General features: G+C 38.4%; 1 protein-coding gene across 26 annotated transcripts; it reads left to right on the top strand.

Annotated features, from left to right (window-relative positions):
- The first annotated feature begins 2 nt into the window (after positions 1 to 2).
- Positions 3 to 23,925, top strand: RNF170 (ring finger protein 170). 26 transcript variants are annotated; one of them, XM_030003468.2, is made up of 10 exons: positions 555 to 1,194; positions 2,305 to 2,386; positions 4,562 to 4,607; positions 6,909 to 6,978; positions 9,865 to 10,008; positions 14,694 to 14,769; positions 16,149 to 16,257; positions 17,303 to 17,376; positions 18,431 to 18,535; positions 20,276 to 23,925. In XM_030003468.2, the coding sequence occupies exons 5-10, from the start codon at positions 9,872 to 9,874 to the stop codon at positions 20,543 to 20,545; spliced, it is 771 nt and encodes a 256-aa protein (XP_029859328.1). In that variant the 5' UTR covers positions 555 to 1,194; positions 2,305 to 2,386; positions 4,562 to 4,607; positions 6,909 to 6,978; positions 9,865 to 9,871; the 3' UTR covers positions 20,546 to 23,925. The 26 variants fall into 26 exon arrangements, with proteins under 26 accessions (XP_029859326.1, XP_029859317.1, XP_029859329.1 ...); XM_030003466.2 differs by lacking the exons at positions 555 to 1,194; positions 6,909 to 6,978 and adding an exon at positions 3 to 64; XM_041120716.1 differs by lacking the exons at positions 555 to 1,194; positions 6,909 to 6,978 and adding an exon at positions 301 to 429.
- The last annotated feature ends 804 nt before the right edge of the window (positions 23,926 to 24,729 follow it).

Here is a 24,729-nt window from a genome sequence, read left to right as displayed (position 1 = left end):
GAGGCGGGCGGGGGCGGGGCGGGGCCGTGGTCGGTGGCGAGCGTCGCGCGCGCCGGGACCTGAGGTACCGCCGCGCGGGGCCGCGCCCCTCCCCGCGCCGCTGAGGAGAAGGGGAGGGGGCGGGGGCTCCCTCCGGCCCGCCCCGGCGGCGGGGGGGGGGGCTCCTCCCCCCGCCGCGTTATAACCGGGGGGGGGGGGGGGGGGGGAGAAGAGGGGGGGGGGCGCGCTGCTGGCCCTCAGAGGCGGGGGAGGGGAAGGGGGCGGGAGCGGCAGCGGCGCCGGCGCCGTGGATGTCCGCCCCGTCGCTCGCGTCTTGTTCCGGTCCGGTCGGGCGTGGCGGCCTTTAACCCCGCTGCCGGAGGGTGGCAGCGGGCGGGGGGAGCCGGCGCTGCGGCGAGGCGCGGTCGGCTGCAGGCCGCGGAGCCTCTTGTGCGTCGCCGGGCCCCTGAGGCGTGGGGGGGAACCGCAGCCCTCCGCGGGGTCTGCCCCCTTCCCCCGGTTCTGCGTGCCCTCGGCTGTCGCCGCGCAGGCCGGTGGCGGGTAGGAGCTGGCTTGGGGGCGGGGGGGGGTCTCGGGCAGGGCCGGGAGGGAGCTGCAGCGGCAGCCCGAGCCCCGGCTGTCCCTGGCTTCGGGAGCGTGGGCTTGCGAGGACGCTGCGCCCACAGGCATTCTCTTGCTAGCAAGGAAGCAGCCTCGACGGGGCTTCCGTCTCTTTTTGGAGTAGAAAATGACTCTAACGTCATCTCTCTCAGCAAAACTCTGCTGTGGTAAAAATTAATTAACATAAAATAAAAGTTACTTACTTAGCGTTAGCAGCAAGTAATTCAGTTAGTTTTTAATCTCAAAGATAACTGCGTTTCGTGGCCAGAGTGGCTCTGCGTCCTTACTGCCCCAGCCAGAGTGGCTCTCCATCATGCTGCCAAGGGATTGCCTGAGCTGTTCCCAAGAAGCTCCTTCTCAGTAGTCAGTTGAATTTTGGCCCGTCCGAGGTTTGCAATGAGAGTGTCAGGGGTGATGATAAACTGTACGGCTCCCTATTAGTTAGCAATTGGTCTGAAGTGCAACAATGTGGAGTAGCAAGCACAGTGCACTGATAACAGCTGAGGGTTGGATAAACAAACGGGAAAGGAAGGGTTGCAGATCTAGTAACTGTCACTTTGTTCCAGTTTGCTCCCAGTTCTTCCATTAAATAAGGTAATAGCATGGACAAAATCTGAGTTTTCAGATTTTGAAAAATGTCAGCCTGTTTTGAATTAAAGTGTATTGTAAAAGCTATGAGAATTCTCAACTTTTCCTAGTAAAGTACATTCTCACTCATCTCATTGTATAACCTGCTGTTTTCATTTTTAAGTTATGAATTTGGCCTCCTTTCATTTAAAGGTAGCTTTCACATTTGGGATTGAGTTAAAAAGTCTTAGAAAGCTATGTAAGCTGTGCAACTGTAACTTTCTATTCCAAGTTATAATGTGTACTTTAAGCTATATGCTTGGTACTTTTGACAAACAATGCTTTCACAGGTATATTTCAGCGTTTAAGGTTTTCTGCCACATCTTCCTTTACATACCTGTTTCCCACTCTGCTTTGCCTCTTGTCATGATGTGTAGCTTACATTTTGTATTTTGTTGATGCAAACAAATGTAGTACTGCTTTTTGTCTTGCTATCTATTTTAGATGTGAGGTTTTGTACTGAATCATTGCTTTCCACAATAAAGAATTCTTGGGCACTTTTCTTAAAAGAGAGATTTAAAGCCTTTTCTTTCTCAGCTGAAGTATTACCATATTTCAGTAAACATTATTATCATTAAGTGACATTATTTCCTTTCTCTTCCTGTCTGATCAGAAAAGTCAGATATCCAAACTGAAGGTATTGGCAGGCTCTTTCTCATGTTCCTATCTGCCTATGAATTCAGTTCCACCCTCTGTTTTTGTTTTTTTTAAGAACTCTATACCTTTCAGTATGTTTTAGCCTTATAAAGCAGTGGAAGATTTTGTTTAGGATTGTTTTACACAGGGCATGTGTCAGCCAGACAGATATTCCAAATAGTAATGCTATACAGACCATTGAATTTGTCTTTTTGCTTCAAGCCGTCAACATTGTTTTAGTCTCATGAGAAAAATGATTGGACACTTTTTGTTTTCCCAGTAGAATGGTGTATTAACTTGGGATTATTTTCCCTACGGAATTGCATCTGGAGTTTGCATCTGTAGTATGTTTAACTTGCAAAGCATGATTCCACCAGCAAAAGTAGAGTACCTACTTTCGTACTTTAGTTTTTTCTTTTTTTTTTTTTTTTTTCTCTTTAGGAAAAAATGTACCTCAGAGGCTGCTGACCTCAGACCTTGCAGAGACCTGCTTTACCAGGCAAGTGCCTCAGTATTGGCCAAGGTATACGGAACAAAATTGTTATTTGCTTACTGAAATTGCCCTCTCCCCTATTTTGGCAAGACTCTCTGGGCTTTTTCCTCTTTTGCAAAGAGCATGCATGCAAGTAAATGTAGTCAGCATAGTCCTGAAAGCAAAGGTGGTTTATGAAGAGGTGACTCAATATGATACAGCTGAGTTTGGCTGTAATTTTGCTGTACCAGGTGGGCTGATTTGTGACTCCAAAGTTGCTGCTAACTCATAATAATGCTGTATTAACAGACTGCATGAAATCCTAGTAAGATATTCCTAAATCATGTTTTAACAACCTTCTCACAGACTGTATCTCGTCAATTTGTATGTTGCTATGTTTGGGGTTTTTTTTTTATTTCCCTTAGTAAATGTGCCCTTTGGGTGGTCTTCTTGTGACTTTTAAAATGTATGGAGGTACTTAATACTAGAGATTATTGCGTGTGCTTTATACAGATAAGACTATGGTCATGAAAATGAAAAGCTAATAAATCCTGTTTCCTCAAAACCAATTTTTCTGAGTATACCATCTGTCATTTCCCTTATTTCTGTTTTATAATGTTATATATTCTAAACGGCTATTTCAAAGTCCTACTTTGGTACCCTAAAGTACCTGGATAAAATGTATCAGGTCAGGATTTAGCTGATTTAGGATTTAGGCTTGTAAACTCATGCTAGAGTCTTCAGTACTGTTTGTACATTTACCGTTCATCATGCATGCTTACTGCCTGCTGTTGTTAATGCTTTCTGAATCCACTGTAGGCATACCTTTGAGCTCGTCATGAAGGAAAGTAAAAATTACTATAGGATCTAGTTTGCTGGGTCAAATCCATTCACAAAGTCCCATTCTCAACCACAGACAGTGGCCACGACCTGCTGCTACCCTGCAGTAGGAAGTAATTGGATAACTTCTGATGCAAGAGGTCTCAATTATTGCCCCACGTTTAAGAATTTGTCTTTATTTGGGGAATTTATGTCTATTTTTCTCTTAAATGAAAGAAAAACACTAAATTCATGCCTTAAATATTTCAATATAAGCTAATAAGCATGCACGGCGTGGGTTAGAGAATAAATACACTCCATTTTAATATGCTCAAATTCTTAAAAGTTGATTTCTGTTATCTAAAACAGGTCAATCTTATTAGAAACCTGTTCATACAAATGAAACCATTTTTTTTGTTGTTCCTTTTACCATGGAAGAAAATTTTGAGGAGTTAAAGCCTTTTTGGTCTTAAAAAAAAAATGTGACTCATAGTATTTTGCTAGTTGGAGAGGAATTAGCTTATCCTGGAAAACACACGATCTCTACAAATTAAGCAGCATTTTTAAGGAGAGGGGTAGTGCTTCTACTAAGAAAAGACAACAGGCAAAAGGTATTACAGGTTCTGACTTGCACCCTGGCCCACCACCACTGTCTTCATTTTATAATTTTTTTCGAACACTGAGGGTGGTTGCCAGTACTGCATCAAGAAGAAAATGCTCAAAATAAAAATGAAGGTAAAAAAAAAAACAAACAGCAAACCCTGTTGTCCTCATCCCGTTCACTCCCAGCCCATCCTTGAAAGGACACGTTGTTATCCAACGTATCTTTCAGGTGTTGAGCAAATTGTACCATGCTCTTAAGGTCAATAAAATGTTGCTCTTGGTTACTAATTTTTATCTCACAGCAGTATTGCTTGTGTGTTATCTCATTGTTTACTTCTCAGATGTGAAGACAGCCTCTTCTTTTACAGTATGCTTGTATATTCCTTTAGTAGTGGGTCCTAAAATCTCTGTGGTTTTGCGAGTATATTAGCATATGGTACTTCCCTGATAAACTTGGAAAAGTTCAAATCCTTCAGAAAACTACTCTGACTTTGGATAGCTGGCAGCAAGTGCTTAATATATCATGGCAAACACTGGATTGCTTTTCATTTCTTTATGAATCATGGCATGGAGTGTTGTTCTAGCTGTGCTGTATGTTGAACATTGAAAGTCGTCATAATACTTTTCAAATCTGAAAAATGAAAAAAATAATACATCCACACTAGTGTATCTTCTCATGCCCTCACATTTCAATGTGATCTGTATGAGTTCCCAAAAATAAAAGCCATTGTAATTGCAATATTGCTCATTATGGTTCTCCTTTTTTTGCATAAACCTGCATGCATTGTTCATACTTGACCATAGAGGGAGAAATGTAAACTTTTAAGGCCTGCAGATTCTTATTTGAAATGTAAGTAAATTCTTGTTGCTTTCTGCCAGTGATCACTCTCAGAAAAACTGATAATAAACAAGTTTATTTTGTGTTCAGATGCTTAGTCTGTGATGGTTTTTACAAACAAAACTGTGTGATTTTACAAATGATAAATTCCATTCCTTTCTATTTCCAAGCATTTTGTGGACAATTCCTTCTGAGGTTGCTTACCTTCAGTACCTATCAAGAATCCTAATGCAGATGAAGCTGATCCCAGTCTAAGTACTGTGCTGCAAACTTAGCTAGCACAAATGGAACAGAGGAGTAACTCCTTCTCTTTTTTCCCCTCACTGGGCAGTCATATTGTTTTAGTTGATGCAGGTGCCAGTAGTTTGAAGATGAGATGCAATGAAACTGGAAATTAAGTTTGGGGCTCTTTTGTTGTTGCTTTTAATGTAGGAAAAAAGCCCAACATTTTTGTCAGATTTTTAAACTTTGCTACTGATACTTTTAACATTGTGAAGTTGATTGTATAAATTCTAATTTTGATGTGAGTATTGTTAGATGTGGTTTGGTTTTCACCCCCTAATTGGAACACAGGGTGGGGTTATGCTTTCATTTAAGAAAGCTGTCCTTGTTAAATGGCTAAAAAGAGAAAAAAATCTGAAGTATAACAAAAATCAATTCTCAAAAATTAATCTATTTTCAATTACTGCCTTTTTTTTCCCTGAAGTAATTCTATTAATTTGGTACTTTTCTCAGATAGCTGCTGTAGACAGGAATTAATTTCTTGTATAAAAGAGTAGAGGCACAGCATTCAAAAAATTCAAACCTTCTTTGTAATTATAAAAAGAAACAAAAGTAGCATAAATCTACAGAGAAGAAAGAACAGCTTTAGAATTATTTAATGTTTGAAAAGCCTGTGGTGTAGAACGCTGGTCTGAAAAGGATTATATGATGCAAAGGTTGATGAAATACTGTTATTTTTGCATAACCAGACAAATGTAATGGATCAACATAAAAAGATTGAATTCAATCCAAACAACATCAAGTTGCTATTAATGACATCAAATTATTATCGGTTATTGTTTTAGGAGAGATTAGATGTCTATGATAAAGTCTGGTTCTAGAAGTCTTCTCTGACATATACTTAGTCCTTGTCAATGCTGGTTGTCTCTGAAGACTGAAGGGTATTCATTACATCATTTAAGAATTAAGTCTTCTATAGCCTGCTTATTAATTTTACCAACTGAAAGAGCACCACTGCTAAAGACATGCACTGGGAGGCAAGATTCCTTAAGCAGCTATTTTAGGACTGTTAACTAGCCTGTTATTACACATTCAGACCACTGCAGATGTGTTCATTGGCTGTTGTGGTTACACCTGAAAAAACATGAACTGCAAGCTTGCAGTTCTAGATATTATTTTTGAAAATGTTCACAACAGACTTGAGATCAGAAAATTCCTTCCCCTTCAGTCAGACAATTTTCAAATAGTGTTTTTTAGCTGTGTTCTCCTTGTAGCCATTGCTTTTTTTACATGCTAACCCAGAGATAAGAGTAGGAGGCAATTGTTACTGTCTCTGCTGAGGCTTGAATGACTAATCTGACGAAGTATGTATTGATCTTTTGAAGTGAAACCCTTCTGTTTGTAGTTCCTAGTTTACACAATTCATGTCAGCCCTGCTGTGCAATGATCTGATTCAGAAAAAGTGCTAGAGGTAATGAGGGGAATATGCTCAGCCCTTCTTGGCTGGCCAGAAGCAGCAAGTAAGTTAAAACATGAGCAACATGAGTCTTAAGCATCTGTAGCCCATCTTCTCTAGAATTTAGTAATAGAAGCAACTGGAAGAGAGACAGGCAGAGATTCCACTCTCCCCTCTATACATCTTGGCAGTATTGATACGTAAGTGAAGACAAAGTGTTTGAGGGAGTGGCATTTTATGTAGCCAGAAAGACTGTGCAGGAATTTCTTTTAGATGCTAAGTTTGTGTGAAAATGGTTATTGGGAAAGTCATATATGGTAAGTGAAGGGGTGAAGTAGATACAAGTAACTGGCATTATGTGCAGGAAGGAAGAGAAAGTGAGGATCTGTGTATTTCTTATTCATATTCTGCTGCTAACCTTGGCACCATAGTTTGGTATTTCAAGAGGAGCGCGCAAGCAGAAATGAAGGCAAGCAGATGTAGTGAGTGCTATTAATAGACAGAAAAGGATTAAGAGGGTTGTTGCAAGGAACATGCAGAGAGGGAGAGCGAGCTTTAGAGTGGATGTCTTGAAGGCTGTTCAGGGAAACTGAGTTAACTTTGTGTGATACTGACAATTCATATGTTGGTTTCAGAGTGCACCAAGCAAGCAGTGACACAGGAAACCTTTGAGGTGTCAGTGTGGGAAACACTCACCTTCTAAAGGTGCAGTTAAATCAGCTGTATGTCTCTGCCACAGTGTGTATTTCTGCAAAAAAGTGCATAATACTTAATGGGATGTAGTTGTTATTAGCGTGTTGGTCTACTCTAACAGAGCTGATGCAGAACAATGGAGGAATTATCACATACCAGTTCCTTGCCATTTACTTCTGGTTTTATACTGAGTGGTTAACCCAGAGATGACAGTGTGACACAGTAAAAATTAGTGGACTGATGATGGTACTTAAGGAGAGAAAACGTAGGAATTGAAGACACAAGCACACTGCCTGAGACACAGTTGTGGAAAATGTGTGTCCCAGAATGACGTATTGTAAGAGAGAGAAGTGTCTTCAGGATTGGATATGCAAAGAAATAAAGTATACAGGTTGGGAATGTTGAGCTGGGGAGGCATCACAGCACAGCTACCAGTCCAGATCCTCAGCACCAAGGAAGTGCTGCTCAGAAAACTTCCACAACACCTTAGCCTCATGGCTTTAACTATAGCAATATAATTGTGTAACTACCTACACAGAGAAATGCTATATAACTCCTTGTGTATGCTCTTGTTCCTATGTAATGCCTTTTCACAAAGATCTGGTCTTTTATTCATTAGTATATATGAAACTTGTGTCAATGCTGACCTACTTTAAACATGGCTCCTGATGAGTCACTGGTGTTCTACCTTTGGGAAAAGTTACTCTTTCCAAATATTAATCGACAGTTCAGTAGTTAGACTATGACACGGTTGCTTGTGGAAAGCTGTAGTTAGCAAAAACTATGACTATAGTTAGAGAAATAATAGTCTCAGTTCAGATGGGGACACTTAGGATAACTTAGTTTATTGTTTGACTTCACATATGCTTCATTATTTCATTTTGGTTTTCACAGTGGAAGCCCAAAAATACAACAGCAATTAAAGGAATCTGCCCTTCATTCTCCATGAGTTTTCTCTGCTCTTATGATACTTAATTATACCACTTACCCTTTTTTACAATAATGTTAGACTATACCAGCTTCTTTTGCATTGCTGCTACAGAGGGCAGCTCCCACAAATATAAGGAAGCTTGGAAAAAGCTCCACAACTCTTACAAGAAACGATCTGGAGAGTGAGAGTAGCTATCTTATGGAAAATATGACACTTTTATATTAGCAGTAGACTAGCATGTTGAAATCTTGCCAGGGTAGTCGTTACAGGTATCCACTAAAATCCCGATGACTTGTATTCCATTTCAATTTGGCAGCTAATTCAGGGCCAGGCAGTGTGTCCTGGTTTCAGCTGGGATAGAGTTAATTTTCATCTTAGTAGTTGATACAGTGTGTTATGGATTTAATGTGAGAATAATGTTGATAACACACTGATGTTTTAGTTGTTGCTAAGTAGCGGTTATCTTATGTCAAGGATTTTTCAGCTTCCTGTGCTCTGCCAGCAAGCAGGTGTACAAGAAGGTGGGAGGGAGCATGGCCAGGACAGCTGACCTGAACTAGCCAAAGGGATATTCCATACCATAGAATGTCGTGCTCAGTATATAAACCTGGGGGAGTTGGCTGGGAGGGGCAGATCGCTGCTTGGGTACTGGTCAGTGGGTGGTGAGCAATTGTCCTGCGCATCACTTTTCTTGGGTTTTATCTCTCTCTCTTTTTGTTATATTAATTTTCATTGTTATTATTTATTATTATTAATGTTATATTTTATATTACTTTAGTTATTAAACCATTCTTATCTCAACCCATGAGTTTTACTTCTTTTTTTCAATTCTCCTCCCCATGCCCCTGAGAGGGGGGAGGAGTGAGCAAGCAGCTGTGTGGTGCTTAGTTGCTGGCTGGGGTTAAACCACGACACAGTGTCTGGTGATGTTTGCTAGATGGCAAGGTTCAAATTAAAAAATGACACATGAGCTATGAAGTAGAGAGAAACATTGATGAGAGCTTGCAAGCTTAAGACACACACACTGGACTAGGAAGTAAAGTAAATGATACCAGTCTTACCTGACCTCATAAACTGATGCTGAGATTTTGTCAGCTCTGTATGAAAAATACTTTAATTGTGATGGACACAGCTTCAATATGACTTTTTTGGTCATTTGCCAGAGTTAGCTTCACTCTCCTGGTTTTCTAATATTCACAGCTGTTGTTCATTTCACTTCCTGATTGCAACAGGAGTGATTTAGCAGTGTGTTGGAAACTATTTTACTTTGCTTGTCTCCAGCTGTAGGTTAATGCTATAGGCTAATAAATGTTAGTGTTGGCAAGTCATCCTGATTGTTGCATATGTGAAATGAATATAAAACAAATAAGTCTAACTAGGGAAGCCTGATAATACTCTTTTTCCTTCAAGTTTTTCCCATGTTTCCAGCTGAAGGATGGTAATGCATAGAAAAGTCAGATAAAATATGAAGTGCATCAGGTGATTCCTGTGTATCCAAATGGGCATTTAACACTCTAAATAAACAGCTAAACCCTACATGTCCTTATTTCTTTCTTCACATAAGTGGTTGAAAATTAGGTTTCTAAAAATTACGTTGTCTCAGCCTAGCAGCAATGATGTGTTGTGTAATAGCTAAAATTCTTGATAATGCAGAGTCATTATACTTTTTTTAAATGAACTGTTCTTAGAATATGTCTAATTCAGCAATGACCTATTCCTAGGCAAGTTACCTGGTAAAGATTCCCAGGTAAAGTATCTGACTGATGTTTTTTAAAAAAAATCTTTAGATCACAACACAGTCATTTAAGACTTGTAGCAATGACTAATCTGTTGCTTCAGCAATTTATTGTGTGTATGAATAGATGTGTATACATATTATTTGTAACTATGTTTAAAATGTATGTGTGCACTTGTATGTTTTAATATGTATATGTATGTATATGTATATATTTCTTTTTACATTTTAGAGCTGTGATGGCCAGTCACCAAGCAGAAGTTCAGAGTTTGAAGGTAGATAATGACTCAGTTATAGAAGGAATAAGTGACCAGGTACTGGTGGCAGTTGTGCTCAGTTTCACTTTCATTGCTGCTCTGGTATATACACTTTTAAGGTGAGAATATGTTGACAGGAATTGATCAACATACCTGTATTTGTAAAATTCTAACTTTCTCAACAAATTTTTGCATTGGTATATTAAACAACTGTGATTTTGTGACATTAAGGAAATGATTGTTTGATCACTTACTCTGTTTAACTAATTGCTTGGCAGAGTTTCATGATTTAATTCACAGTTAGAATGAAGTGATGCATTTCTAAAAGGGAAGTTTAACTCTTCTTTATGTTCAGACGATCAAACAGAGTAGTGTTCATCATTCCTTAAGACTGAAAATGTCTGAATTCACAGTCTATATGGCTGATGTGTCATATTTAGTTACAAAGTACAGATTTGTCAATAGTGACTCCACAATTAAGATTGGATATGATCCTCCAATGTATGTTCTAGTTGCAGTGTCCTTCCAAAAAAAAAAAAACCCAAACCTGAATAAATTGATTGATTTGTTTATAAATTAATATGCTGGAAAACAATGGACTTTAATATGGTTTCCATAAAGCAAAATGTTAAGTTCAGAATTCAGTAACTTTAATGGTCAAGTAATTAAACTGGTCAAGTAAATGGTCAAGTAAAATTATTTTTCATTTCAGAGTTTTTCCTTGCAACCTAACAAATATCTTAGCCTATGTGTTTGGGGAAGATAAGTCTGAGCTTCAGGTGGGCTCTTTTTTTTTTTTACAGATGTCTGTAGACTTCTGAACACAGGATAGTTTTAACAACTAGGAGAACTCAATTTTAGTGATGCCTTGGCACTATGGAATTTACTGGGGAAGATCTGTCCATATGAGAAGTATTAGCGGGGTAGGAGATATTTGAGAGTGAGCTGCAAAAGAAACAGAAGTGGGAAAGCTTGGTTGGACTGCAAGGCAGTACTGCTGTTCAGGACCAGGAGATAGCAAGGGAATCTAAGAGAAACGTATGCACTTCACCTTGCTTTTCTTTCCAAGGCTGTTTCAGTTATTCAGATGGCTTCAAGAGTGCCTCTTTTCCCTCTGTTCTCTTATGCTTTCTCTACCCCTTATATTGACATTTTTAGCATTTGTGACTTAAGTGTTTAGTTTAAAAGTAAACATTTTCTTTTTGAACTTTGTAGAGGAAAGTAAGTTAGGAACATGAAAAAAAGTGAGTGGCACAAGGGTCAGCAGTAGGCAAGAGTAGTGGGAGGACTGAAGTTCTGGGAGATGATACATCAATGAGGAAGGGTTACTTGGGGAGGGAGAAAACAGCTAGTTACTAACTACCTCTGGAGTGTAATGAGCTAAGTAAAAAGTTTATCTGTAGATCCTGTTACATGCCCTGATGGTTTATTTTCTGGAGGGGTAAACAAACTCGGACACAAAGCTTCCATACTTTGGAAGTCTTGAAGCTTGTTTACTTCTGTATTGTTTGACTGACTACTGAAAGTCCTATCAGCATCCTCTTAGCTCTCCACTGTGCCTTCTGGTACCTTCTGAAATTGTATTCAGCAGCATTTTTCCTCTACTCCTTTGTATTATCTCCATCAAAATCTACACAGTACAGTAGAAAATCTATACGGTACAAAAAGTATAGTAATTTTTATTTATTTAGTACTGAAAGGGGAGTGGGGGAGAAAAGGAGTATTTTCTTTTTCTTCTCTAGTTATCTTGGGCAATGCAGTGGTCTGTGTGCTCCTTATACTGTGTCCCTTACCCCAGTCTCTCTGCTACCTGTACTTCTGTACGCAACATCTGAAGTACTTAAACTGGGTAGGAACAGGTCCTGGGTAAGAATACATGAAAGAAAGCTTAGGGCAATGAATAAGGTTGCAGGAACTGAATAAAAAGGGAAAGTAGGCAGCAAGGAGTGTATGTTGCAGTAGATTTTAGGGGGCAGAAGTGGAATATAGGAAGAACTGTTAAGGGATACGGTTGCTGTACTTGTTTCCAGCAGGGAGAACTCAAGGAAGCATCACATCAAGGCATAAGCTGAAGGTCTCTGTGCTTTTGGTGGTGAAACTTATTAGTGGTAATTAACATATAGCCCAAGCTGCAGATTTTCAGTCACTGTAAGATACTTTTGCAAAGCATGTATGTCTGAGTTACAAATTTTGATAAGATGCAGCCAGATTTTTTCTATCCTCTTTTAAACTTGTGAGTCGATTGTCACATTACAAATGAGACTGTGAAAAGTTAGTTTATCCAACAAATTAAAGGGAGCCTGACCCTCCAGTGTTCTGTATCAGAGATTCCCTGCTTGTCCCAGATGGCTTACCTGACCCATGTTTATGAATCCGCAGGTTTAGATCTTTTTCTCTCATTTTTCTATCCCATCATATGGTTTGATTATAAGATCAAGTCAGTATTTTCAGCAGAAGTGAGATCTTAATCCTTGGAAATTAACAATGGCCATCGTTGCACAGTGATACACTGGTCCCCATAAGTACTGTCCCTCACTTTTCCCTGTGTGAGACTGCACACTGAATGAGTCGGCAGTCTACCTCCTTCTAGTAATGATAGTTTGGTGTGGCCTTTGTGATACATAGTAAAATCTTTCCACATCATGGGACTTTTTTCCTCAAGTTATGGAGTGCTAACACTCAGAACTGGGGAAATTAAAAGACTCTGCTTCTGACTCTTTTTCTTTCTGACTTGTGTTTGATAATGCCTTTAATTACATAGCACCATACTGTCTTTCAGTTATTTCATTTATTTTCTCACACTAATAGCATGACAGAAGTTATGAATTGGATATGTCTTGAGCGCTCTGCCTGTCCCCTCCTGGACATTGCGCAGTGTTCTGCTACCTCAGCATCTTATGCATAAGTGACAAATGTTGTACGTATTGTACCTCCACAGCTCTACAAATATTCTCATATATTCAATGTAGTATGTGATACCAAAGTAAAGTCATATAAATGAACACTTTAGCAGCAAATTTGCAATTAGTTCTTTATGAAGGAATCAGAATAAACTGGCTTATAATTCACATCTCCCACTTGTGCATGATTTGAATTGAATTTCAATACATATCAAAGTTCTGGCAAACTGAAGGTGCAAAATATGCTCATTTGTAGTATCTAAACAGGAAAATACTTTTATATATATAACATGTATGACAGACAACATCCACAAAATCTGGCTCATGGAGACCCAGGATGGGCAAGAAGGGTTTTAATGTAAGCTTCCCATGATATAACATCATATAGGTCACCCACATTAGTGTTAAATAACTTTTTACAGATAACCATGTAAATATTAGTATGAAAAATACGGGGTTTGTCTGTTTCTCTTTGAAGAACTAACGAAGGAGACAAAAAGTTAAAGATAGCAGTAATACCGTACTATGATTGTCCACATCAGATGAAGGAAAATATTGCAGAAGCTCCTAGAGCCATTGAGGAAATTATGTAAATAGAACTGCAAGCTGAAAATGTCCTAAAAGTTCAGCCAGTCCAGCCCTCAGGTCTGACAGAGGATCAGCTTGCCTAGATCATCCTTCAAAGCAGTGCAACCTGTTTTTTGATTTAACTTTTAGTCAGGTTAGATCACAATACCCTGAGGTAACCTCTTCTGATTTTGTATACTTAGTGGTTAGAAATGTTTTTCCACCAACCTTACATAACTGTGGGAAATAATTGCTCATATTTATAGAATGAAAGCCTTATCCTGTCCCCTTTTTTCTCCATGAGCAGTCTTCTATATGAACTGACATTTCTTCACTCTTTCTCTGATGTTTAAAAAATGTGGGCAGTAGCTCTTATTCTCTTCTGAACTTCCTCCAACTTCTCTATGTGTTTTTATGCATTTAGCCCAAAATGGAAAACAGAATCCAGCTGAGACCTCAACAGTGCTGAGCAGAATGTACCACCAGTGAAATCCATATGAATAAATAAAGCATAAAAATTCACAGTTTTGAATATGATGCTGTTGACTTATATTTATTGTAACTCAACACCTCTTAATGTTGTCAGCATTATTTTTAATTCCAATTCTGTTCCCATTGTGCTTTTGAATTTCAAACTTGTAATATATCCAGCCTCCTTTCTTCAATGAGTCTCTTCCCCATGATTCCCCTTGGCATCTCTAACCTGTAGTTTTCTTGCCCGTAGAGTCTTTCTTTTTAGAGAGTGATTTAAAAAGAGTGATTTCTTTTTATATCTTGTCTGCTGATAGTTACATAAATTCAACATTCTAAATCTAAGAGTTTGCCAAACCCTTCTTATGTAAATGTTATGTCTTAATCTTTCATGTAGCAGATAAAATTGAAGTAGTTAGGGTTTTTCAACTCTATAACTTAGGCAGTGAGTGAAAAAAATAAGAAATTTACAAGTAGACCAACAATACAAAAACTAGCAGTGGAGAGAGAAATTAAAAATATTTCTGCATGATGAATATAAAAGCTTTCCAGCAAGTTGATTTTTTGCAGGTTAATGGCTTAGTTTTGTTTCAGATGAAAATCTAGTTTTAACATGATTTAATGATTGATTATGGAGTCTCTGAAAAATCTTGCTGCTGTAGAGCTCTAAATGTCCAGAGTAACTTTAGGATCTATAATAAATGTCCTGTTTCCTTAATTGTTTGTGTGCCTCCTTTAAAATCCTTTCTAGCAGGAAAGAATGATTTTTTTCCCTTTATTCAAGTTTAATTTTTTTTCAGTCAGTTATTTTTCAGTGTTGGGTCACAGTGTTAAGTTTTTCTTATTGCTTGTATTTCCTTTCACAGAAATGAACATCAGAATATACACCCAGAAAATCAAGAACTAGTGCGAGCTCTTCGTCAGCAGCTTCAAACTGAGCAGGTGCTGTGCTAAGTGTTGGCGTCATTCAACTGTCTGGTTTGGGGTGGTGTAGACTTCTCTGAGGTTCTGGAAGAAGCTGGTTGTGAAAGTTATGGAAGCTTACTTACTGTGCGGAGGCATCAAGTAATGAGATAATGTGGGCTTTTTTTAATTGATAAGTAATTAAAATTAAGTGTTTCGCTTGGTTTTTTTCAAACAAGTTTTTGCCACAAGGTGGAGTATGTTAGATTACCTTGCGTGCTTCCTGCCATGTTCCTGGGAACTTAGTGGTAAAGGAAAGGAAATCTGGAGTACAGTTTGCTGCCACAGGACTGGGGTTAGATGTTTAGACAGATAATGCGTGTGTAGCAGAACAATGCACAGCAACAACAGCCAGATAACAAAGACTGACAGAGAGAAACTTTTTACCACAGCCTTTAGTGACAGGACAAGAGTCAATGGTTTTAAACCAAAAGAGGTGAGGTTTAGATGGGACAGAAGGAAGAAATTTTTTATGGTGAGGGAGGTGAGACACTGGGCCAGGTTGCCCAAAGAAGTTGCAAATGCCCCATCCCTAGAAGTGTTCAAGGCCAGGTTGGGTGGGGCTTTGAACAACCTGATATAGTGACAGAAGTCCCTGCCCATGGTAGGAGAGTTGGACTACATGATCTTTAAAGGTCCTTCCAGCCCAAACCATTCTGCGGTTCTATAAATGCACCCGGTTCTGACATGTAGAGAAGAGGATGGGAGAGACTGGGCCAGATTACTGGAAATTGCTGAGTCCAAGCCCAACACTGAAAAGCCATACTTTTGGAGAGTATTGAGGAGAGTCTTTCATCATAATACTTCTTGAAATAATGACAGATTTTTAACTACAGTGCATATTTATGTGGAAAACAAAAATGGCAAAATGGGGAGAAAAACCGTTTCATGGCAGTGACATACACAAGCAGATGTCTATGCTTGGGCTTGGGAACACTAAATACTGCAACTGGTAAGCAGTGCAGTCCAGTTACCTGGCTCTGGGTAGAACTACTTAGGATAATACAAAGTAACAGTCTAGATCTGACTTAGTCATTCTACAGCATATCTAACCTAACAATGTAAAGGACCAAGGGGATTCTTTCTTAGTGGTCTTTAGCTGGATTGAAGCACACACTTACGTAGCAGATGAAGGGAAAGTAATGGGCTTGTCACAAAAAGAAGTTGCTTAGTGAATCAGTTTTTGCATTTAAGAATGTTTGATTTTTTAATTTAAATATATTTCTCTTTCATTTTACATTGTTTTGCGTTTGACTTCCAGTAAATGAGCACTGGATTTATTATTATTTTTTTCAACTCAGTAGACTTATATAAAAATAGTATCTCTAACACTTTGCATTTCTCTTCTGTTCCACCAGGATGTTTCTGCTGGTGATAGACATCGCTTCTATACAGATATGTCCTGTCCAGTCTGTTTGCAACAGGCTACATTTCCTATAGAAACAAACTGTGGACATCTCTTCTGTGGTAAGCAGGAAAAACCCCAAGCCGCAAAGATAAAATCAGAACAGAAATACAAATTTTTGGCACTAGTACAGCCAACCTAATGCAAAGCTTTGTTTGATTTTAACTGCTTGTCTGCATTAGAAATAATTTTTATATAAATAGTTGAGAAAATACATTTGTAAATAAACAGTCACTTTGAGAGTGTGCTGCATTTTTTTCTATGCTATCAGGATTGAAACTGTGGTTAATTTTAAAATGTCAAGGACAGAGAGTATAATTTATTTCCAGTTAGTAAAAAATGGAAGAGGCTGAAAAACACTTGGAAATGTACCATTTAAAAAAAAACTGGTTTAGAAGGAGTAAAAAATTCTGCTTGGTGTTATCTTTATCTCAGAGTGGCGGGTTTTTTTCTTGGAAGTCCTGAAGAATTAAGACTAAGTTCACAATGCTTAAAGTGTTTCCCTTTTTTTTTGTGCTCAGCTGTTCAATTTTATATATAAACGCCCTGTGTAGCATTTTGCTTCCTCTCCTCAAGGTTTCCAGTAGGATTTTTTCACTGCATTCATCTAGTTTTATGGAGCGTTTAGTGCATACCATGCCTAGTCGTTTGAACAAAAATATTTACAAATTTGAAAAACAGTTAAAGTACTCAGATTTTTATATATTCCTTCATCTGTTGAAACTCGGAGAATAAAGCCAGGTTTTTAGAAGAAATTTTACATCTCTTGACATTTTTGTGACTTCTGAATTTTAAACTGGTAAAATTTTTAATTATTTGCTTCTTCAGTTAATGATTAAGAAGTTTTCTGTCTTTTCAGGAAATAATACCTTAAAATTAATCATGCAGTTGAACCTATTCAGGATTTTTATCATTAATAGCTTTGAATTCAAACACGGTGGTTCTTGGTATCTTTAGTGAATGCTGTATACAGAATTACACCAGAACAGATAGGTTTAACCTAACTGCTCATACACTTCTGTTGTTTTCATTGGTGTGTAACATTTTACCTCATGCAGTGGGTGTTTCAGCTCAGAAGTTTAAACGTGTGTAACTTACCTTCATCAGGTTCCTGCATTATTGCCTACTGGAGGTATGGCTCATGGCTTGGTGCCATCCGTTGTCCAATCTGCAGACAAACGGTAATATTTTAAGTAATCATGGACCTGATAGTTTGGCTATCTAGTATAGCTTACTAAAAAAGCACTTACATGTGAACTGCAATAGTGAGACTGACAGAAGAAGTCTGAGAAGCTGAAAGAATATGGATATGTGAGACATAGATGGTGGACATGTAGGTTTTTTTAACATTTTGCTTTGCCAAATGGCTCAGAAAATACAGATTGTTCCTGCAACTCAAATTTAAGTGAACAGCACTGATAACTCAGCCATTTTTCTGTAGAGTATATAAAAACAGAAAATTGTAAGACCTTAACTATGATTCTTCATGCTTTTTCTTTGGGATATTATATAACTTCTTCACCAGAACTTGCATCCGAAAGACCTGGCTGTTGTGGAAGACTGCCAGTAGGCAGTATATTACTGGTTTCTGAGAAGAACCCTCTCCCTTCCTTCTCTCTCTGCCAAAAAAACCCACCCATGACAATTTCTTATTTTGTCCCTATTTTTAGTTTGTATGTATTATTAATTTGAGCTTTGTAGAGCAAGCATTAACTTACTTCCTACGCAACTTTACTTACATTGTCAGTTTGAAATATGTCACTGCAACTCATTAACACTTAAGATCTCTGAGTCTTATAGTGTATGTTTTAACAAAAGTATATCTTTAATTTAACAGTGCACAAACTACAGAGCTAGTGACTTCTGATGAATTATATAACATGCTTCATGCCCTTGCCCATACGTTATATCCTGCTTTGATTATGTGTATGAGCAAGACAAATGACTGTAAGAACACAGAAGAAGGAAAGAAAAATGGATATGACTAGAGCAAGAATGTCTAGGTTTAGAGTGTAGCCAGTGAGGAGAGATACACAAAAAATAAAGGTGAGGAAGATGGAAAAGGGGAAAATAAGTGATTTTTTAGTGTCTCTCCTTACATAGATATTCTTCTACCTTCCTCTGAGTAACAGGAAAATTGGGTGGTACTGCTTCCATGGTTATGCATTCATTCTCATTCACAGTGCCTGCATTTAAAAGGCAGTTGCACATGTAACAAAATCTTGCTGTGCCTAGGTAACATTGTTTTTACCACTCTTTGGTGAAGATCAGCAGGATGCAACCCAAGTATTTCAAGATGTTAATGATTACAATCGGAGATTCTCAGGACAGCCCAGATCTGTAAGTTTTGGGTAAATATGGATGGAAGCCCATGATTTTAGGGGAGATTAACAGCATTTGGGGGGGTGGTCCTTTTTTTTTTTTAATCCCCTGGGATATGAATTTTCTCTTCGTGATCCTTAGGGACTATGCAAGTTTTCCTTAGGAAATTCGTGTTCATATAGTTAGGGCCAACCCATGACCTTGAAAATATTTATTTGTAATTTGTGGAAAAGTATGAAAACTTGCATTTTTGTTGTGAGTGAGAACTGCTGATAAGTCTTGAGTTCCCTATTCATGTGTTAAGCTCTTTTTTAATTATGACTTGTTAATTTGAAAGGATTAATATTTAGTCAGTAAAAATACTTAATGAAGTACATGACCTGCAGGGAAGAATATTCACTTGATTGATCTCTCTACATTGATTAGAAGAATCTGAAGTTCTACTCTGTGCCTTTCTTCCTCAGATTTCAAACTATATGCTGTCTTAATTTTTTAATTTTCTTCCTAGATTATATTAGTCTTTCTTCTGCTCTCTGAGTGAAAAAAACAGGAATTTTTTTGATAAATAGCTAAGAGAGATGGTTGAAGTTCTACAAACTTTAGGAAGTCAGCCTTATGAGCCTGTCTTCTATGTGCATGTTCTGGTCGCAATGTGAAATGCACACACATGCATACTAGCAACTTCCTTGCCTGTCGTCATCTGTTCATTGGATTTGGATGTAGCAACAAAACATTAGTGAGAAAAATTTACAGTCCAAAGAGACAAAAGAGGTGTGAGACGGGATTTTTTTTTTTTTTTCATGTTCTGAACCACCAAACAGTTATGTTTTGATCCAGAATAGGTTGAAACTACCTTTCAGGCTCCATTAGACCTCTCTGTGGGCTCTGTGTCTAGTCCCCAATAACCTGTTTGAGGTCATGCCAGACGTCTGCATTAAAGCCCTAATCGGACTAGATAAATTGCCTTTGATTTGTACATGGTCTGTTGCCTTAACCACATACAAAATTCCTTTCTAGAGAGCTTTTTCAGCCTTGGCAATAACTCATTTTAGTGTCATGGCTCTGTGTAGAAACTGTCTACAGTAGAAGAGGAACCAGTATGAAAAAAATTTCAAAGTTAATCCCTCCCTACACCTCACAACAAAAACCTGAATATTTTCTACTGAGCAGTCCCTCACTAAGATGACAGAATCATAGTAGAAAAATGGAAAGGAGCCAGGGGTGGATTCATTTAAAGGTTCTTTAATTTACTTTGAAGCTTGATCCATCCTTCAGAAACTTGTATGAATCACTGGTTATATGCCAGGGGAGGGGGTGTTGTGTTTCTGCAACCAATTCTACTTTACCTATTGTTTTTTCCTTGCAGTCCTAGCTGTCTTCTATTCTGATCAATATTTCACTCCAGTTAACTTGTTTGCTGTTTCTCACTTTCTCAATTATTTGTTTTACTCCAGTAGTCACTGCTTTTCTTTCTTAATATATGCCAGTGTATTTTGCAGTGAGTTAATTGTATGTTTTACAGTACAGAATAACAAAGTTTGACTGTTTCTTGAAAACATATGTATTCTAAATCTGACTTTTTACCCAGCTAAACTAAATCCAGGAAGTCTTGTCTTACTGTTTTTTGTTTTAATTCTTATAAACTAACAGATTCCAAAACTCTAATGTAGTAATAGAAACTTTAGACTGAAAAAAGACCCATTTAGCATGGGCCTGTTGCTAAAGCAAAACATTAACTTTTGGTTTCTTTCTTCATAGATTATGGAAAGAATTATGGATCTGCCCACTTTATTGCGGCATGCTTTCAGGGAGATGTTTTCTGTTGGGGGCCTCTTCTGGATGTTTCGCATCAGAATATTCCTCTGCTTGCTTGGAGCCTTGCTCTACCTGGCTTCACCTCTGGATTTTCTTCCTGAGGCCCTCTTTGGAATTCTGGGGTTCTTGGATGATTTCTTTGTCATTTTTCTTCTACTGATATATATCTCTATCATGTACCGAGAAGTGGTAACACAGCGGCTGAATAGATGAAATGGACGAAAATGACCCAAATGCAGAGGCAGTTGTGGTATGTTTTAGAAAGAAAGCTACAACATAAGTATGATATAGCAAGGCACCTGTGTACAGTTTCAGTAGTTACAATTTCATAGCTGGTCATCTTACACAAATATGAAGGGTTACTATACGGTGATGCTTAACTGGAATCTTTAATTTGTATATTACATATGCTTCATAAGGATGAGGTTAGTTTTATAATGTAAAAAACTACCTTCATCTACTTCCACCTGATGAACAACTGTATGTAATCAAAGCAGAAAACACCTTTTTTGGTGTGTGGTTTGTGAAAAAAGAGTTCTATTAAAGGACTTCTAACAAAAAATCTGGTTGGGTAATCTAGACATGCATAAGGAAATTCAGAAATTCTTCACAGTACAGTTATCATGGCTAAATTGTTTAATGTCTCCCTGTTGTGGGCTAGAGTTTTTTTAAATAAAAGTAGTTTTGTGTGTTTCTGTGGAAGAAGAAACCCAAGGATCACATTACAATTATCACCCTGCAGTTTGCTGTTGTCCACATGCTTCACAAAACCAAGGAGAACACCTCAGTATTACTTGAACTGCACTATGTACGGTTGCATGCAATTCGTACAATTTTATTTTTATATTTGGGAATATACACACAGTATCTGGTCTAGGTAGAGAAACCAGTATTATGCATGCCAGTCTGGTTAGCGCTCTCTTTTTAAACAGGAGCGTGGTTTTTCTCTTCAGGCTTGTTTATTTGGTGGGTATGTATCTTGGAAGCAGGGGTTTTATGCTACTTGGGGTCAATGCAATGTATCTGAAGTGAGAGTTTGCATTCCTTTAGTTTCATTAAAGCATTTAGCCAATGGAGAGACCCCTCAAATTTTAGGTAGTGGTTGAAGAAAAGAAATCAGAACTGGATGTTTACATTACAGAACTTTACCTGAATGTACATTCTGCAATACAAGTATTAAGCAACTTAGATATTGGAGTATTTGATTTTCAGTTGGGATTTTCTTGTTTGGTTGGTTGATTTGGATGTGGGTAGAGGGGGTTCTGGATTACCTTGAAAAAGATCTGTGATAAGGGACCACAAAAAAATCCTGGAAATGTTTTCCAAAATACCAGGGTATTAATTATCCTTAAAGTTGATCTTTTTTTATGTTAAATTTGAATATAGGCTATCATAGCTACAGAAGTAATTTGAAAATATTTTCATTTTAAGAAATGAATGCCACTAGAAAGGTCAAGGGTATGACAGATCTATGTACTTTTTAGCTAGAGGAATGATAATTACCATTTTATTTTAAATTCCTGAGTACTTGAAAGACAGTGATTAGACAGGTGATTCTTTGAGTGTTTACATATATGGGATGAGACTTACAATGAAAGGGACCTTTTCACAGCTTCTGTGTTTTGCCCATGCAGGTGTCTTTCCACAACTTCTAGCAGCTAGGCAAGTGCAGGAAGATGATAGAGCTGGCATCTGACGTGTCAGTGGCTGGGGTCAGAGATTGTCCTTCAGTGTCAGTGTTTTAAAATACATTCATTTAAGAGTAAATTCACTGATTCTTCATTTGAAAATTTGCTTTTGAAAATCCAAAGACATTTTACAAATGAACTGGAAAGCGAAATTTTTCCGTGTTGCTCTTTGTTACAGATGGGCAAGAGGAGAAACAGGAAGTGAAAGGTGGGAAGAGGAGAGCAAGACAGAAAATTACATTTTTGGAAGCAGATGCTATTGGTTTTGGCAAACTAACTGTTCTTGAGCATCTTAGTTGAGCTTTTCCCTTTGTGTTGGCATTGCTAATGTATTGTGATGGTTTAGTGGCTACCTCAGTTAAAAGTCATTAAGGTATTACTGAGTAAGCGTGGGATATTCATAAACTGTTAGGTACATTTACAAAGCAAGATAGTTGTTTAGGATGTTAGGTAAGACAGGATTTTGCAGTTTGGCTGTAAGCATTGTTTTGGTTTTGGGTTTTTTTTCCCAAGAGATCCACCTGAGAGCAAACTCAAAAAAAGTATTTTTAATTGAGTAAATTTAACACCCCCTTTTCTCCTGGAGCTTAACTTGTGGATCTGCTTAGAGAAGAGTGTGAACTGCTGTTGTAGAACAACTGGAGTCTGTTCATAGAATCTGTTGATCTAGTACCTCCTCCATATGTTTATCTTATGATTGTGTTTATACTTTTTCCCATGACTCTCTAAATCCAGAGTGGATATAGATGTACATGAAGCTGCTTACTGATTTGTTTTCTCTGAGCTCCCCAATTCCATATGCTACTGTGAAATTCATGCAGAAGTATCCATCTAGGGGGTTTGGTCCTGAAGAACAGACCTTCTTGTATACCTGAAATCATGACAAGCCACATCTGAGTAGCTATATAAAGCTTACTTGTGTTCTGTTTCTTCCTTCATTACATTTCTGCTAGCCAGAAGGGTTTCACTCAGAGGCTTCTGCTTACTTTTGAATATTGAGTAACATCATTGTAAGCTTAAATTCAACACATTAAATGCTTGACAGAATTACGACGATCCTTCCTTTCCACCAATAAGCGTACTTGCTTATGGAGACTTTTTTTTGGTCCTGCAAGCCACTGATGAACAGTATTATGACTTGCTTAGGCCTTTTTGTACAGCTGTAACGTGAAGATGCATCGGTCATGCAGCGTCTGGTTGCTGCTCCTTTACACAAATCTGAACTACCTGTAAATTAGCTATCTTGGGTACTTAGCTTGAGCTTACTTTAAGCTCTACAGCTCCCAAGAAGCTGGAGATTGATACATGAGCAGGTAGTGTTCCTGAACTGTGTGCTGCCAAGTTGTTCTGGCAGCAGTGTTAAAGGAAAGTGCTAGAGCTAAGCATTGGCTTCAGAATGTGTAGGAAAGACGTGATGCTGCGTGGAGAGCGACTGCAAACGTTGCTGCTGTTTTGTCTCCTGGAATGGGGCAGCTGTGTCACTAACGGGGGAAAAGAAAAAAAGGAAAACTTTAGCAGCAAACAAGAGATACAGGGAAAAAATACAGCTCTTTAAAGATTCTGACATCACCAAAAAATGTGTGAAATATTTGATTGTTCCAGGGGAACAAAGGGGAAAACTAAAGTTGTACTTAATAGGTCTTACAGAATAACTTGTAGCATCTTGAGGCCTAATGATCATCATGACAAGTGCTGTATAGAGTGATCTGTTTCTGTGTTGTTTTGTGTCCCACACCATTGATGTCTATGAGGATGAGGCAGAACAGTGTGATTTGGGGATACAATTTTGCCATAGGTTTCATAGAACTGTAGCAGTGACCTCTGTGTTACACTAGATTTTTAAGACAAAAGGATTTAAGCCTACTTGTTATTACTTTTAATGATAATAAATTGCTATTGAAGTAAGAGATTGTCTTGATTAATTGTATTCATTTTCTGGGTGGGAAATTGTTTTATTCCCCCTTTTCCTCCCTCCCTGGGCTAAAGTTGGTGGTAGCTCTTCTGCAGTCTTGATCGATTTTTATCTTGGTGTCTGTGGACAGGATGTTCAGAGATAACATGGTTTTCATCTTCATTATTGCCATTATAAGGATTAAAAAATTTCAAAGATCTTAGTCCCAAAAGTATATTGTATATTAGATGTCTTTTCCCTGAGCAGTCTGACCAGTACCTTCAGATCCATGGGCACTAAGCTTTCAGGATGATAAACCAATACAGATGATTAATTAGCACCTTCACACATCAATCTTCCAGGCAAACAAAAGCATAAAGCAGGTGGGTCAGAATCTAGTTAGTGAAGTAAATTGAAGGAAACAGCAAATAGTCTCTGTAGGTTTACAGGAAGGATGAAGGTTGGGGTGGGGCAGGGAAGAACTGGATGTGACTGACCTGTGCTGCAATCCTGTGCTTTTCCTGATTCATGCCATGAAAGGCCCCTGGGCATCAGGACAACATGATCCATCCTGCTAAGAAATGTCCAACAAGTCTTAGCTGGGAAGTCCAGAACCAAGTTGGGTCTAGTGTTCTGGACCCAGAACTGAACTCTGTAGCCTGCTTTGGTATATGGCTCCAGTGTTTATGGAAAAACATGTAATTACATATTTGGTAAAAAGCTATTAAATCAGGTTTAAAATTTGATGGGTACACACTTGGCCTTCCATCTGATGCCTCCGTGCTTGCTGTAGGAAGCTCAGTGAGACACTTGAGAGT

This window comes from Aquila chrysaetos, chromosome Z (genome assembly GCF_900496995.4).
Source record: "Aquila chrysaetos chrysaetos chromosome Z, bAquChr1.4, whole genome shotgun sequence".
In the NCBI taxonomy this organism is placed as follows: domain Eukaryota; kingdom Metazoa; phylum Chordata; class Aves; order Accipitriformes; family Accipitridae; genus Aquila; species Aquila chrysaetos.
The sequence above is the reverse complement of the archived record's forward strand: the minus strand, read 5'-3'. Positions and strand labels throughout refer to the sequence as shown.